This window comes from Anguilla rostrata, chromosome 3 (genome assembly GCF_018555375.3).
Source record: "Anguilla rostrata isolate EN2019 chromosome 3, ASM1855537v3, whole genome shotgun sequence".
In the NCBI taxonomy this organism is placed as follows: Eukaryota; Metazoa; Chordata; class Actinopteri; order Anguilliformes; family Anguillidae; genus Anguilla; species Anguilla rostrata.
In genome coordinates, this window is record NC_057935.1 from 12,918,183 (window position 1) to 12,930,105 (window position 11,923).

The 11,923-nt window shown below is 41.4% G+C and overlaps 1 protein-coding gene across 1 annotated transcript; it reads left to right on the forward strand.

Moving 5' to 3' along the window:
* Positions 1-1,423: 1,423 nt before the first annotated feature.
* Positions 1,424-7,633, forward strand: LOC135250228 (G-protein coupled receptor 12-like). The gene is made up of 2 exons (XM_064326314.1): positions 1,424-1,845; positions 2,847-7,633. Exon 2 carries the CDS (start codon positions 2,849-2,851, stop codon positions 3,842-3,844), a length of 996 nt encoding a protein of 331 aa, XP_064182384.1. The 5' UTR covers positions 1,424-1,845; positions 2,847-2,848; the 3' UTR covers positions 3,845-7,633.
* Positions 7,634-11,923: the final 4,290 nt, after the last annotated feature.

An 11,923-nucleotide genomic window follows, 5' to 3' on the forward strand; every position in this document is an offset into this window, starting at 1 on the left:
GACCCACAATGCACATTAGGACGAGATATAAATGAGAGTTGTAGCAATGTCAGGCAATGTGTGACCAGGCAATGTCTGCATTGGAAATGTAATATGCCATCAGTTAATTTAGGTTCCCTTTGGAAAATAGATTGTTTGCTGGTTATCTAATCAGCAAAATTTCTGGTAGCTTCTAACCCCACTCCGGTCAGGTGATTCACTAGCCCGCGGTTAACATGCGTCCAGGACAACCTGGCAATTCGTTTACTACTTTTCTAGTCATAGAGAAGACGTAGAAAATGAGAACACGATCAAAAAATGATCAATGACGTCAATGAAATGAAGCAAACCGCACTGCAACAAGACGGCCCTTGAAGTTTGGGATGGCTGTGTTCAATGACCAAATAAAAGTTGCTCAAAAAGTTGTGAGAACGCCCCACAGATGTGTGTTGTGAATTTACATGTGGCAGCAAGTTTTCTAGCTACGTTCTCTTCACTTGCTAGCTATTAGATAATTATCAACTGTGCATTATTTCAAATCAGCCAATGTTAGCTAGGTTAGGCAGCACCGAAGCCCCCCTCTCTGCCCCCTCCCCCCTCTCTCTATCACGAACGCATGCACGGGCGCGCGCGCACACATTACAATATAAGATACATAATACTTGCATGTTGTAGTCCCATGTAGCTCTTCATTTAGTTGAAAAAAATTTGGAAAATAGATGCAGAGTAGCATACATTAAAGATTCACGTACTCTTCTCTTGGCTTTGCTAATTAATGGGAACTACTGAAGTATTATCACTGTGCCCAGATAGATTTACAGCACCACTATTTAGCACCATATGTTGCTGAAATATTAATGGTGTTTTAGACAGTTTGCGGTCATTGTTGGACGTGTAATACTATCACTTTAGTAATAAAATAGGGGAAACAAATGATTGGAGGAAACAAAAAAGTTTGTATTCTGGATTTTGTATGTTTGAGTTTGTGCCCCTTCAAAAAACTGTGGGTGCACTACGTCCCTCGTTGTTCACCATCAGGTTTTGCCTCATAAAAACCTGGCCAAATGAGGAAACTGATATTAATGTATTGACCCAGCTGAAACGGCATCGATCACTGTTCATGAGAACACTAAAAGGTCATTGAAATAAGCAACAGCTATGACAATAGTTATAGCCTCTAAATTGCTAAATTCCTAGGAAAATAATGGCAAGTATTTGCTTATTGTAGGCAACTTTAAAAAAACAGGCTACACGTGGTATGCACGCAAGGATTTCGTAATAAATTGACTGAATGTAGACACGTAGCAGGATATAGACTAACAATACAATGTTCAGGTGTGTGCTCTTCCATTCAAAGTAAAAGCTATTTTTGTGGAACTCTTTGTGGAATTACATTGTACTTAAGAAAAAATGTGTAGCCGGTATTGAAGAAAGATCACCTTGACGTGGCCGTTTGTGAACGGTATACACTCGTCTGTCTGCACAGCTGAGCATCTCTCAACGACCTTGGGGCGAAACGAGTTTGTACAATTGGACGTTTTGAATGATAATGTCACTACGAGAGTCGCTTTGATTTAAAAAAATGCATGCAATTTCACATTTTTCTTATGATTAATATTTTGACCATAACATATCTGATTCACAGACCCCGTTCATGACTGTAGTGAAGACTTTTGACGTCAGAAGTGAGAATCATCGGCACGTCCAATGGGGGTAGAATATTAACCGAGAGTCAGTGCCAGCGAACTGCCAACATTATTAGCAATGTTAACCAAGGAATAAGGTGTCTTTACAAAGGACTCGACGAGTAAAAAAAATAAAGATTTCACCCAGGGACGTACGACAAAAGAGGAAGATACAGCACTGGTAATTCCTTTTAGAAAATTCTCCATAGGTGTCTCCCCTCTCGCTCTCCATTTCCATTCCTTCTTTCTTGTGTGGCTGTCACGGACTGCGCTTGGATTTGAAAAAAAAAAAAAAAGGATCGGAGCTTGAAGGAACTGGGGTATTGTTTGGAGGTTATTTGTGGGGATGCGCGTATTGGTGATGAACTTGTTTTATGTATCAATATTTATTAATTGGTTAATGACTAGTTGTTTATTAGAAGAGAAAGAAAATACTGTGTCACGTCTTATCGGCAATGATGTCGTTTAGGTTTATTATATGACCTCTTCAAGTCCTTTGTTGGCGCGGATGAAGCGTATATATGGGTACAGGGGAGAAATTTGTGAATGAAACGCTGGCACGCTGAGTTTAAAATTAGCTCGTGCTATTTGTCTGCATGGCGTCAGGCTTGCAAGAGCATGATATGGAATTGAAGGGACGTATATTACTGTCTGTTTTGTAAGATACGCGTGCTATAGTAACGCTAATATTGATCTTAGCAATGTATAAAATATACAACTGGTTACATCACACTTGACTTATATTTCCATTTTTAACTTCATTGTCATTGTGTATGCCACATTTCAAACACGAATACATGCTATCTGAGAAAACAGAGACATTTTCTAAAATGTTATTAATTCTAACAGACTACTTGTGGCAGCAGTACGCTGTAGCTCACGAATGAGCTACAACCTATTTTACGAGCTCTGTTATAGAAGGAATAGCGCAACATTCCATGGGAATAAGAGATTCAGAAATCGTAAACTAAAAATCTACTAGTAGTTGTGTTCATGTGGGTGTGGTTGCATGGTACATCCATTAAGCGGGTGATGCGAAAGCCTTTTTATTCCTTTTTCAGCATGTAATTTCTATTTTAATACCAAAGCTGGCGGTTTTGTTGCTGTTCTACGTGTACCACTCAAACACACATTCTCTCCCCCTTTCTCTCCTTACACCCTCGCCCCCTCCCTCTCCTTCAGCTATGATTCACCCTCTTGCTGCAGCAATGAGCAACCAACTCCAGAACACTTCCTCTTTTAACTCGGAGACCTGGAATTTCCAAGACGTGGGGAACTCCTCGCCCGTCCGGACCACAGACGTACAGCCGGTCGCTGTCAGCCCCTGGGACGTCGCACTGTGCGTGACTGGAACCCTTATCTCCTGCGAGAACGCAATTGTGATTGCCATTCTTTTTTACACGCCCACCCTGCGCGCGCCTATGTTCGTGCTCATAGGGAGTCTCGCGGTCGCGGACCTGCTGGCGGGGCTGGGTCTCATACTGAATTTCATCCTTACCTACATGCTGAATACGGAGCTGGTGACGCTAGTCGCTGTGGGACTGCTCATTGCCGCCTTCTCCGCCTCCGTACTCAACATCCTGGCGATCACCGTGGACAGGTACCTTTCTCTGTACAATGCGCTGACCTACCACACTGAGCGTACGGTGACTTTCACCTACGTCATGGTGATACTCATCTGGCTCGTGTGCATCGCCTTAGGTTTGCTGCCACTGTTGGGATGGAACTGTCTGCGAGATGAGTCCTCCTGCAGCGTCTGCCGCCCGGTGACTAAAAACAACGCGGTGGTGTTGGCAGTGACGTTTTTGTTCATTTTCGCACTGATGATGCAGCTCTACCTGCAGATTTGTAAAATAGCCTTCCGGCACGCGCAGCAGATCGCAGTGCAGCACCACTTCATGGCCATTTCCACCACGAAAGGCGTGTCCACGCTTTCCGCCATCCTCTGCACCTTCGCCCTTTGTTGGATGCCCTTTGCGATGTACTCTATAGTAGCGGACTCCAGCTATCCAATAATTTACACATATGCCACTGTCCTGCCTGCCACGTGCAGTTCAGTTATCAACCCCATCATCTACGCCTTTAGAAACCCCGACATCCAGAAATCTTTGTGGCTGGCGTGCTGCGGATGCGTTCCCTCCAACATCTCTCTGCGGCCAAGGACGTCAAGTGATGTATAGCCATGAATTATATATAGGCCTAAGTAGCCTATCTTTTTACACTTGCTTGTTTTATCTTGTTTTCATATGTTTTGCGGAGTAGTCTATTATACGCCTACCCTGTGGGTGTAGGCTATATATGCATAATCGCGGTCACAAGAAAATCACATGCTATGACCTAGTTTTTCCCAATTTTGTCCCTTAAAACAAGGCTTGCGGGTCTAATAGTATATACACTGTGAGCCTTTTATCTACAAGTATATAATCTTTCCACCGGTGAATAAATGTCTATGGCTTATTAGAGGTCAAATTTCAATAATAATAACAAGTTTAGCACCCCGAGTGAGTCTGCACTCGTCAGAATGGCGTTTGTCGAACATAACTGCAAAATCGGTTGGAACTCGTATTTGGTAGGGTGGACAGACTTGGGCATGGAACTGGCTGGATAGTTGTTTCGGCCACGGCGACCACGCTTACACTGTTCGGCCCCACCCACCCAGCGATAGAATCTGAGTGAACAGGATTCGGCAGGGCTACATCTGCAAGAATGGCAAAGACTGTGTAGTATCCTTCCTTCAAATTTAGTGAAGTATAAAAATGCCAATACTAACACTACAAATAAATCAGAAGCAGGGCATACTCACAGACCCGATAGAATCTGTAGCCTATGTGTTAGTACAACGGAAATGTGCACACAGCGATACAGAATTTACAAGCTAGTTCTGTCCCAGAGCTAATTTGACTGTGTTCGACTTATGTCGGTACAACAAAGAGGTTCTCTGTGTACAGTATATGTAACTTGGCAATGGGGTACCTTTTCCATTATGTAAACTCCTGTCTATATCTCAGTCATTTCACTATTGTGCCAAGTTTTTCGAGGGCCCGCCTATGTATTTACTTGATGACAATTCTAAGTCTATAAATATAACAATTTACTTCTACAATAAATGTCTCTATAAAACACATTTGAAGAAGTTAAATCAAGTGGTAGATGCATAGCAAAATGGTAATGGTAAAAAACTGTGATATAATACTTGTAACTCTTATGGAGTATACTTGGACTCATAAACTCTGTTAGAGTTTATTTAAACCTGAGTTTTTTCTGGTCAGGTTGATTAAATAAATTCGACATTGATGAGGAACAGCCTCTTCTAATTTATATTAATTAACACTATCCGACGAAAAAATGAATTTAAGTGAGAAGCAACAATATGAGTAGGCATTCTTGCTGAAGCCATTCAAACATCGCTAAAATTATAACTGTCGGAGCACAGGGTTTTATAGCAACCAAAACGCCACCGAGCGCACTTATCATTTCAGTACCTTGGATAGCAACAGAAAGCTAACCAATACATTTTGGGCCATCGGACTGAGATGTTCCTACTGGTGGTGACTAAGAGTAAATCGTACTGGAGGAAAACAACAACAGCAACAATAAAAATTGTACACGCATAAAAGTAATTTTCTAAGCGAACACTTTCCAGGCAGTATCCATCACCTTACCCTCAGAGAAGATGTGTGCTGTGTAGGCCTACTTCAATTATTCTGCATGTAATAACACTAAACCGGAATAGTCGTAAATCATGAACGTGACTAGCTATCATATACATATACACGTGTCAACCACAATTTAAACGACTCATTATAAATAAATAAATAAATAAATAAACTGCGTTTATAGAACGAAGGCTCTATTCATAGAATTGATTTCCCATTTAAATAATCTGAAAGAGAAAATATTTAGATAAATATAACCTAGCCTACATGCTGGACAGTACCGTCCAACCTCAAATAATTACAAGTTTATAAAAACACCTACTTTCAATCAGTTTTCTCGACGATTTAATATGATTTAACACGTACAACAATATTTCTCACTGGTTATATTTCCCCTATGATCGTATCACATATCTTCAACAATGTTTGCAACCGAGCCTCCCGGCGTCGCAGCAGCTTAGACGCCGAGGTTAATGAAAATTCATCTGACGGTGCAAAAGGGGAAGCCAGTTGAGACGCATTATATTTCACTTGCGGTTAAATTCTACGTTATTTATTTATTTATTTATTTATGTCTGACGGCTTCTGGGCGCACATGGTAATATATATATATATATATAGCCTACGTACTAGAAATGTGTAAATTATGTGGAGAACAGAATATAGGATAATCGCACAGTAGTAGGCAGGAGTCATTAGATCCTCACGTTTCTGAACTAAAAGGCTTACATTCACAATTTACAGCAGAAAACCAAGTGATCGTCTCATGATACACAAGGCTTCTTCTCAGTGTCCAGGCCAATTATCAGTGGTTGCTTTGGTGGAGCGTTGAAAGGTCGATTTAGACAAGAAGACGAACTGGCCACAGCGTTCATATCCGTGGCTCGAGCGAATGAAACGTTATTTACGAAGCCGCACCGATACTGTATGATGTCAAACAGGCTATTTGACGAATTAATGCTGCTACCAAAAAACCCTCATTCTGGAAAATGGCGCAGATGAACCAATGTAACATAAAAAAACTTTATAGATATTTAGAAATTGTACTTTCTACAACATTGCAGGGGGATACACAAATGCACATTTCAATTGTTGGCAATGCCACTCCCTCCTTTGACATGCAGAAGCTCTATATCTTTTGGCCTTGGCTAACCCTCACCTGCAATAATGTATAATGCATTTTGTGTCAGATTGGTCCGGGTCTCTAGGTGCACACTTTCCCTTGTTAAACCTGGGATGGCCGAGTGCTTCTCACTTTTCACTCACTGATGGAATTGTGGGGTACCCCACATCTGCCTTTACACTGTGAGGCAACAGCGCTGTGTTTGGACAGGGGAACGGAAATGCGGCAAGAAAGCCAATGTCATCTTGTGCCGCATGCGTTAGTGCCAAGAGTGTGGTTAGTTATCCTTAAACCTCAGAGTTGTTTTAAGCCTTTCTGGAGTACACTCAAGGCTGTGATTGCTGTTTGTGTTTGTGTTCATTGATTAACATTTGCATAAGTGAAGCCATTCTTGGACCAATCACATAGGTCCATGACTGATTTGCAGGAATTAGTTCAGATGAGTATGAGGCTGCTCTTCCCCTCCATGAAAAGAAACCACACTGAGATGGTCTACAGCAGTGGTAACCAACCCTGTTCCTGGAGATCTACCATCCTGTAGGCTTTCATTTCAACCCTAATTTGGCACACCTGATTCTACGAATTAGCAGCTCAATGAAATCCCCAGCTGTTGAATGAGGTGTGCTTTGTTAGGGTTGGAGTGAAAACCTACAGAATGGTAGATCTCCAGGAACAGGGTTGGTTACCACTGGTCTACAGTACAGTGCACAATGAGGCTTCCAACTTGTAAGCAGTGGAATACAAGTTTTTTCTGGGATTTATTCTGTGGAAAATGGCCTGATGTATATATTACTTTTTGGGAGTTGTAGTTAAATGCTCATGGTCAGTATTGATGCCAAAATATTCACAACAATGCCTAATGTTGCTCGAATTTGGCACAATTATTGGCCATATTATTTATGTGGAAGTAAAATGACATTTCTTTGCCATGAACCAGAAGCTGCAGCCAATATGACCATCAAAGAATTTTCAGTCACAGGCACGTCACTTGAATATCACATTGTGGAAAAAAAAAACTATGGTTGAAAATGAGTGAATATACCATCACAGGTGTTCTAAATTTAGACCAATAAGTATAACATGTAGCTTCATTTGGAGATTATGCCTCCAAGTTCACCAACCTGATATGGGAATTTAAATGTTTTGCTAATATAGAATGATAATATTTGCAGATTCATATGAATACCCAAGGGAGGGGGGGGGGGGGGGGTGATAACAATAACCCATACACGTAACTGGCTTGGCTGGGTCACATGCTTTTATGGTGAAACTGCATATGGACAAGCATGACTGGGGCGATTCGGCACTGATCCTGAGCCATAATGATAGATGTAGCCGATTCAACGGACTTCAGGGAAAAATGGTGGAAACATGGTGTAGCGGCAAAGATGTGCAGCGGCATGGCCCGTGTTGGGGCCAATCCCTTCCAAAACACTGTAACTGCAACCAAATAGCAATCACCGGTCTTCTTGTGCATGTGTGTGAGTTCATAGGTTTCAGACATCCTGAAGTCCCCCATGCTTTCTCTGTCTGAGAAACTGTGTGTCGCCTAAATCCTGTAGGTCTCCCTCAGTAAGAATCATGTGACAAGTATTAATGTTTTATTGCCAATATATATTGTATTGTAATTGACTGATCTCACGGGGTGCCAAACATATTGTGGGTTCAGTGGAACTGTTCTTTTTTTCGTACACAATGCTGTAACAAAACATATTTTTATATACATAGCTGGGACATTCATGAGTTCAGTAATGTTTGTTATTGTTGGATACGTGTGTGTGCATGCGTGCGTGCGTGCATGTATATGTGTGTATTTAGTGTATTTTTAAAAAATCAAATTGATATTCCAAGTTATTTTTGAACATGTACATCTGCAAAGCTATAAGTGCCACATTTTTCAAGTGTCTTATTTATGTGATTTTTTTTTTTTTTACTCAATGATTCAGTAAATGTTGTTATGCTAGATTCCAGAGTACAACACAGTTTTAAAATTATGTTGAATAATGAAAATAAGGCAGTATTCTTATACACACACTGTGCAGAAGCGCTTACCTTCAATAGAGGGGCGAGCCTTTATCCACTTGTGCTTTATCCGATGTGCAAGCGTCTAGGGCCAAACCAAAAGCACGGGGATTTCCAAGGGATCCGTCCCTCATCCAATACGTCTGCTCTGCGCAGGAGAGCCCTGGCCAGGTCACGCAGACAGATGGAGAGTGGGGAAACGCAGGCAGCCTGTGACCTCTCTGCTGGGCAGGGTGAAGACTTGAGAGGCATGAGCGTAGAAGCACCACGGAGAATACCTGCAGAAGCCCATAGGCGTAGATTTCGCGCAGGTGATACTTCCCCCACAATATTTAGAACACGTGCATTTGTCCCCCCCCCCCTCCGATAAAAACAGGAAAGAAGCATTTCCACCATAAATTGATGCAGAAAAGGCACAAATTGGTGCATAAAAATTCACCAGAATGCAGGAAATGAAGTGTTTGATGCTCAAAATTTCCAGGGGGAGGACCCCCAGACCTCCCGCTTAATATGTCCCCCCCAATGTTCAAACGAAACCTACACCACTGCAGAAGCCTGAAGGCTTTTCAAAGCTCAGCTTAATCCATATGTTTGACTGTGTGTGGAATTCACAGTGGGGGCATTAGCAACAGGAGAAATGCACAGACCAGCAATCTCTACTCTCCTCCCAGACCAAGGATACCAACCAAGGATACATTTGTCTCTCCTCAAAATTCACAGAGGACTGCAAAAGCAAAAAATATGACATTCTCAAAAAGTAGGCCTTCTTCACTCACTACCACTCCTCCTCAACACAAAATTAGGACTGAATCTTCCCCAAATATAGAATTCCCTTACCCGTTCAAAAAATAGCTCCCTACAACCTGATTAAAAGGAATACAGTGGTACAGACAGCATTATATACTTCTAATTAGTTAATTACAGAGATTAAGGTAATTTCTCCCAATTAGCTCTAAACACTGTTCTCAATGCAAGTACCTAACTATCAACATTTATCTTGTCACTTAAAACAAAATCTGCACAACTGGGAGCTTTCACAGAACTGCCTGCAAGATTAGAAAGAACAACATTTACAAGGAATCATTTATATTTTGTTCATTATTGTGTACATGGATCTAGACCGGAGTGAGGAAATTGTCTTTTTTTGATAATTTGACGTGGACACATGGATATAATTTTTTTTCCTTTTGTATTGTGAAAATAAAACTATGATGGAAAGTACAATGCACTTTACAAAAGAGGGTACATGCTACACACTGCACTGTAAATGTCGAATGTATTCCTTGATGAAAATGATTTATTTTTATTACTGTAAATAAAATAGACTGTAAAGAATAATAATTTGTCAAATAAAATATAAAATCTAAAATGTTTTGTTTCTTCTTAATAGTGGTTGCATTTACATGGAAATCATGTCTGTGTTGTCTGTGCTGTCTCTTCATGGCCGAATTTGATCTTCGGTGGCGGTCAAATTTAAAATACAGAATTTAAAAGGGGAGGATATTAATAATTAAATCCTCAGCCATTGCGTAACATTCCGATTTAGCTATAGCTCGCAAGTAAATTACGTAAATCGGGTTGGTATCAGACGTCACGGGAAACTGTGGGTCAGTGAAATGTTCCTGGACCGTCCAAGTTGTCCATTGAACGTTTGTCCTTGCCCTTTGGAGGGCGACCAACGTCACTGGTTGAAAGCACGCGCAACAAATAACTTTCAAACTTTTTATTCCCCAAATTAAAAAGAGTTTCGGTATAATGTTCGGTGTCCTAGTGGTCACAAATATCATGTCAGGTCAATGATAATGCATTGTAGAATATGTTAAACGTGAGCAAGCTGTTTTTAAAATCCCCAAAAGTGCTGCTGAAAAGCAGTAAACGACCACGGTTTAAGACTGCACTGTGACACAGAATCCTTAAACTATTCCAAAATGAAAAGTGAATACGGGCATTAGCTCACGCAACGTGTTGCAAGAAGAGCGTGCAGAATTGTATTGTCACGACGACAGCTGCAGCTGTCTACTACGTTGGATACGCAGCCAAGGCCACGCGGGACACGGCCAAGCGTTATAGCCGTGGTTTCCCTCATTAGCATTCATCTCCTTTCCCATTCCAGTCGCATTTCATGGTCCAGACATGCTGATTAATAGGCATGAAACATCTCTTTCGTACATACTGTAGACGTTGTCCTGAAGCGGGCGTTTGGGCAAACATGCCTGCCTTTTGCTCATGTGGTCCATTCCAACTTCACTGTTCTTTAATGCAATTCATCGAGAAGAGGAAAAACCCCGTTTTCAGGGGACACCTTGCAGGTCATCTTTCAGACTTCTGATGAGGAAATGATGCCACCTACCGACCAGAAGAGCGAAATGCACGAACGGGGAGACGAGCACGCACCACCTCCGCGGTCCCCGCCCACATCACAGTGACTCAGACGGTGCGGACCCACATTCTCTGCAAGACACACTGCGGAAAGTAACATCACGACATCACCACGGTAATATGAAGAGGATGGTGGCAATTAAGTTGAAGTTACCACGATGAAGCAAAGTGCACAGTACAATTTCGGGGACACGGAATTCTAGATAGATTTATATGTATTTCTAGTGAGACAGAAAATTGATAAACGTTTAATCAATCGGCCAAACTTATGTCATCAAGCCATTCCGTAGCACCGGAAGTAGTTGTTTGCTAAATCCTCACAAACAAAATATAAAGCAGATATCATAGGAATATTATATAAATACATAAAAGTTCAGTCATCAATACATCAACCAAGATTAAACTAAGAGAACATTCTTCCTAAAAGGTGTATTCTATTAGTTCATAGTCTCAGATTGCAGTAAAAGAAAATCTGAGACAGTCACGCACCTTCATTTGCCTGTTGGTCGTGAGCCCAGCTCCACCTAATGAGAACACAAAGTAGGATGCAGAGACACACTCCTTTATGGATCCGACATACATTCTTCACAAACTGACCCCGACATATGTGGATGTACTGAATGCTCTTTTTGGATTTTGTGAGACATACAGTTACTGCTCTGCACTGCTAATAGTTCGTAACTTCCTCGGAGACAAAGCAGAACAGCACTTGTCAAGAGTCTCATTTGGCTTTTAGTTCCTTTCCCACGTTAGGCAGTAAAGAAACAACTCGGATACAAGTACACAACTCCCCAATGGGGTGGCAGCCTAACATTATGGTGAGGGAACTGGGGTTGTAACTGAAAGGCTGCGGTGATGCCATTGTACCCTAAAGCAAGGTACACAACCTTAATTGCTTAAGAAAATATCCATCTGTATAAATGGGTCCTATGTAAAATGTAATCGGTTTAAGTTTTTCTGGATAAGTGCTAAAATATAAGTACATGAAAGATGAATTTAGCTGCTGATGTTACAGGATCTGCAATATTAGCACTGACCTTCTCATATGAGGAATAAGAAAAAACACAGTGCATTAACAG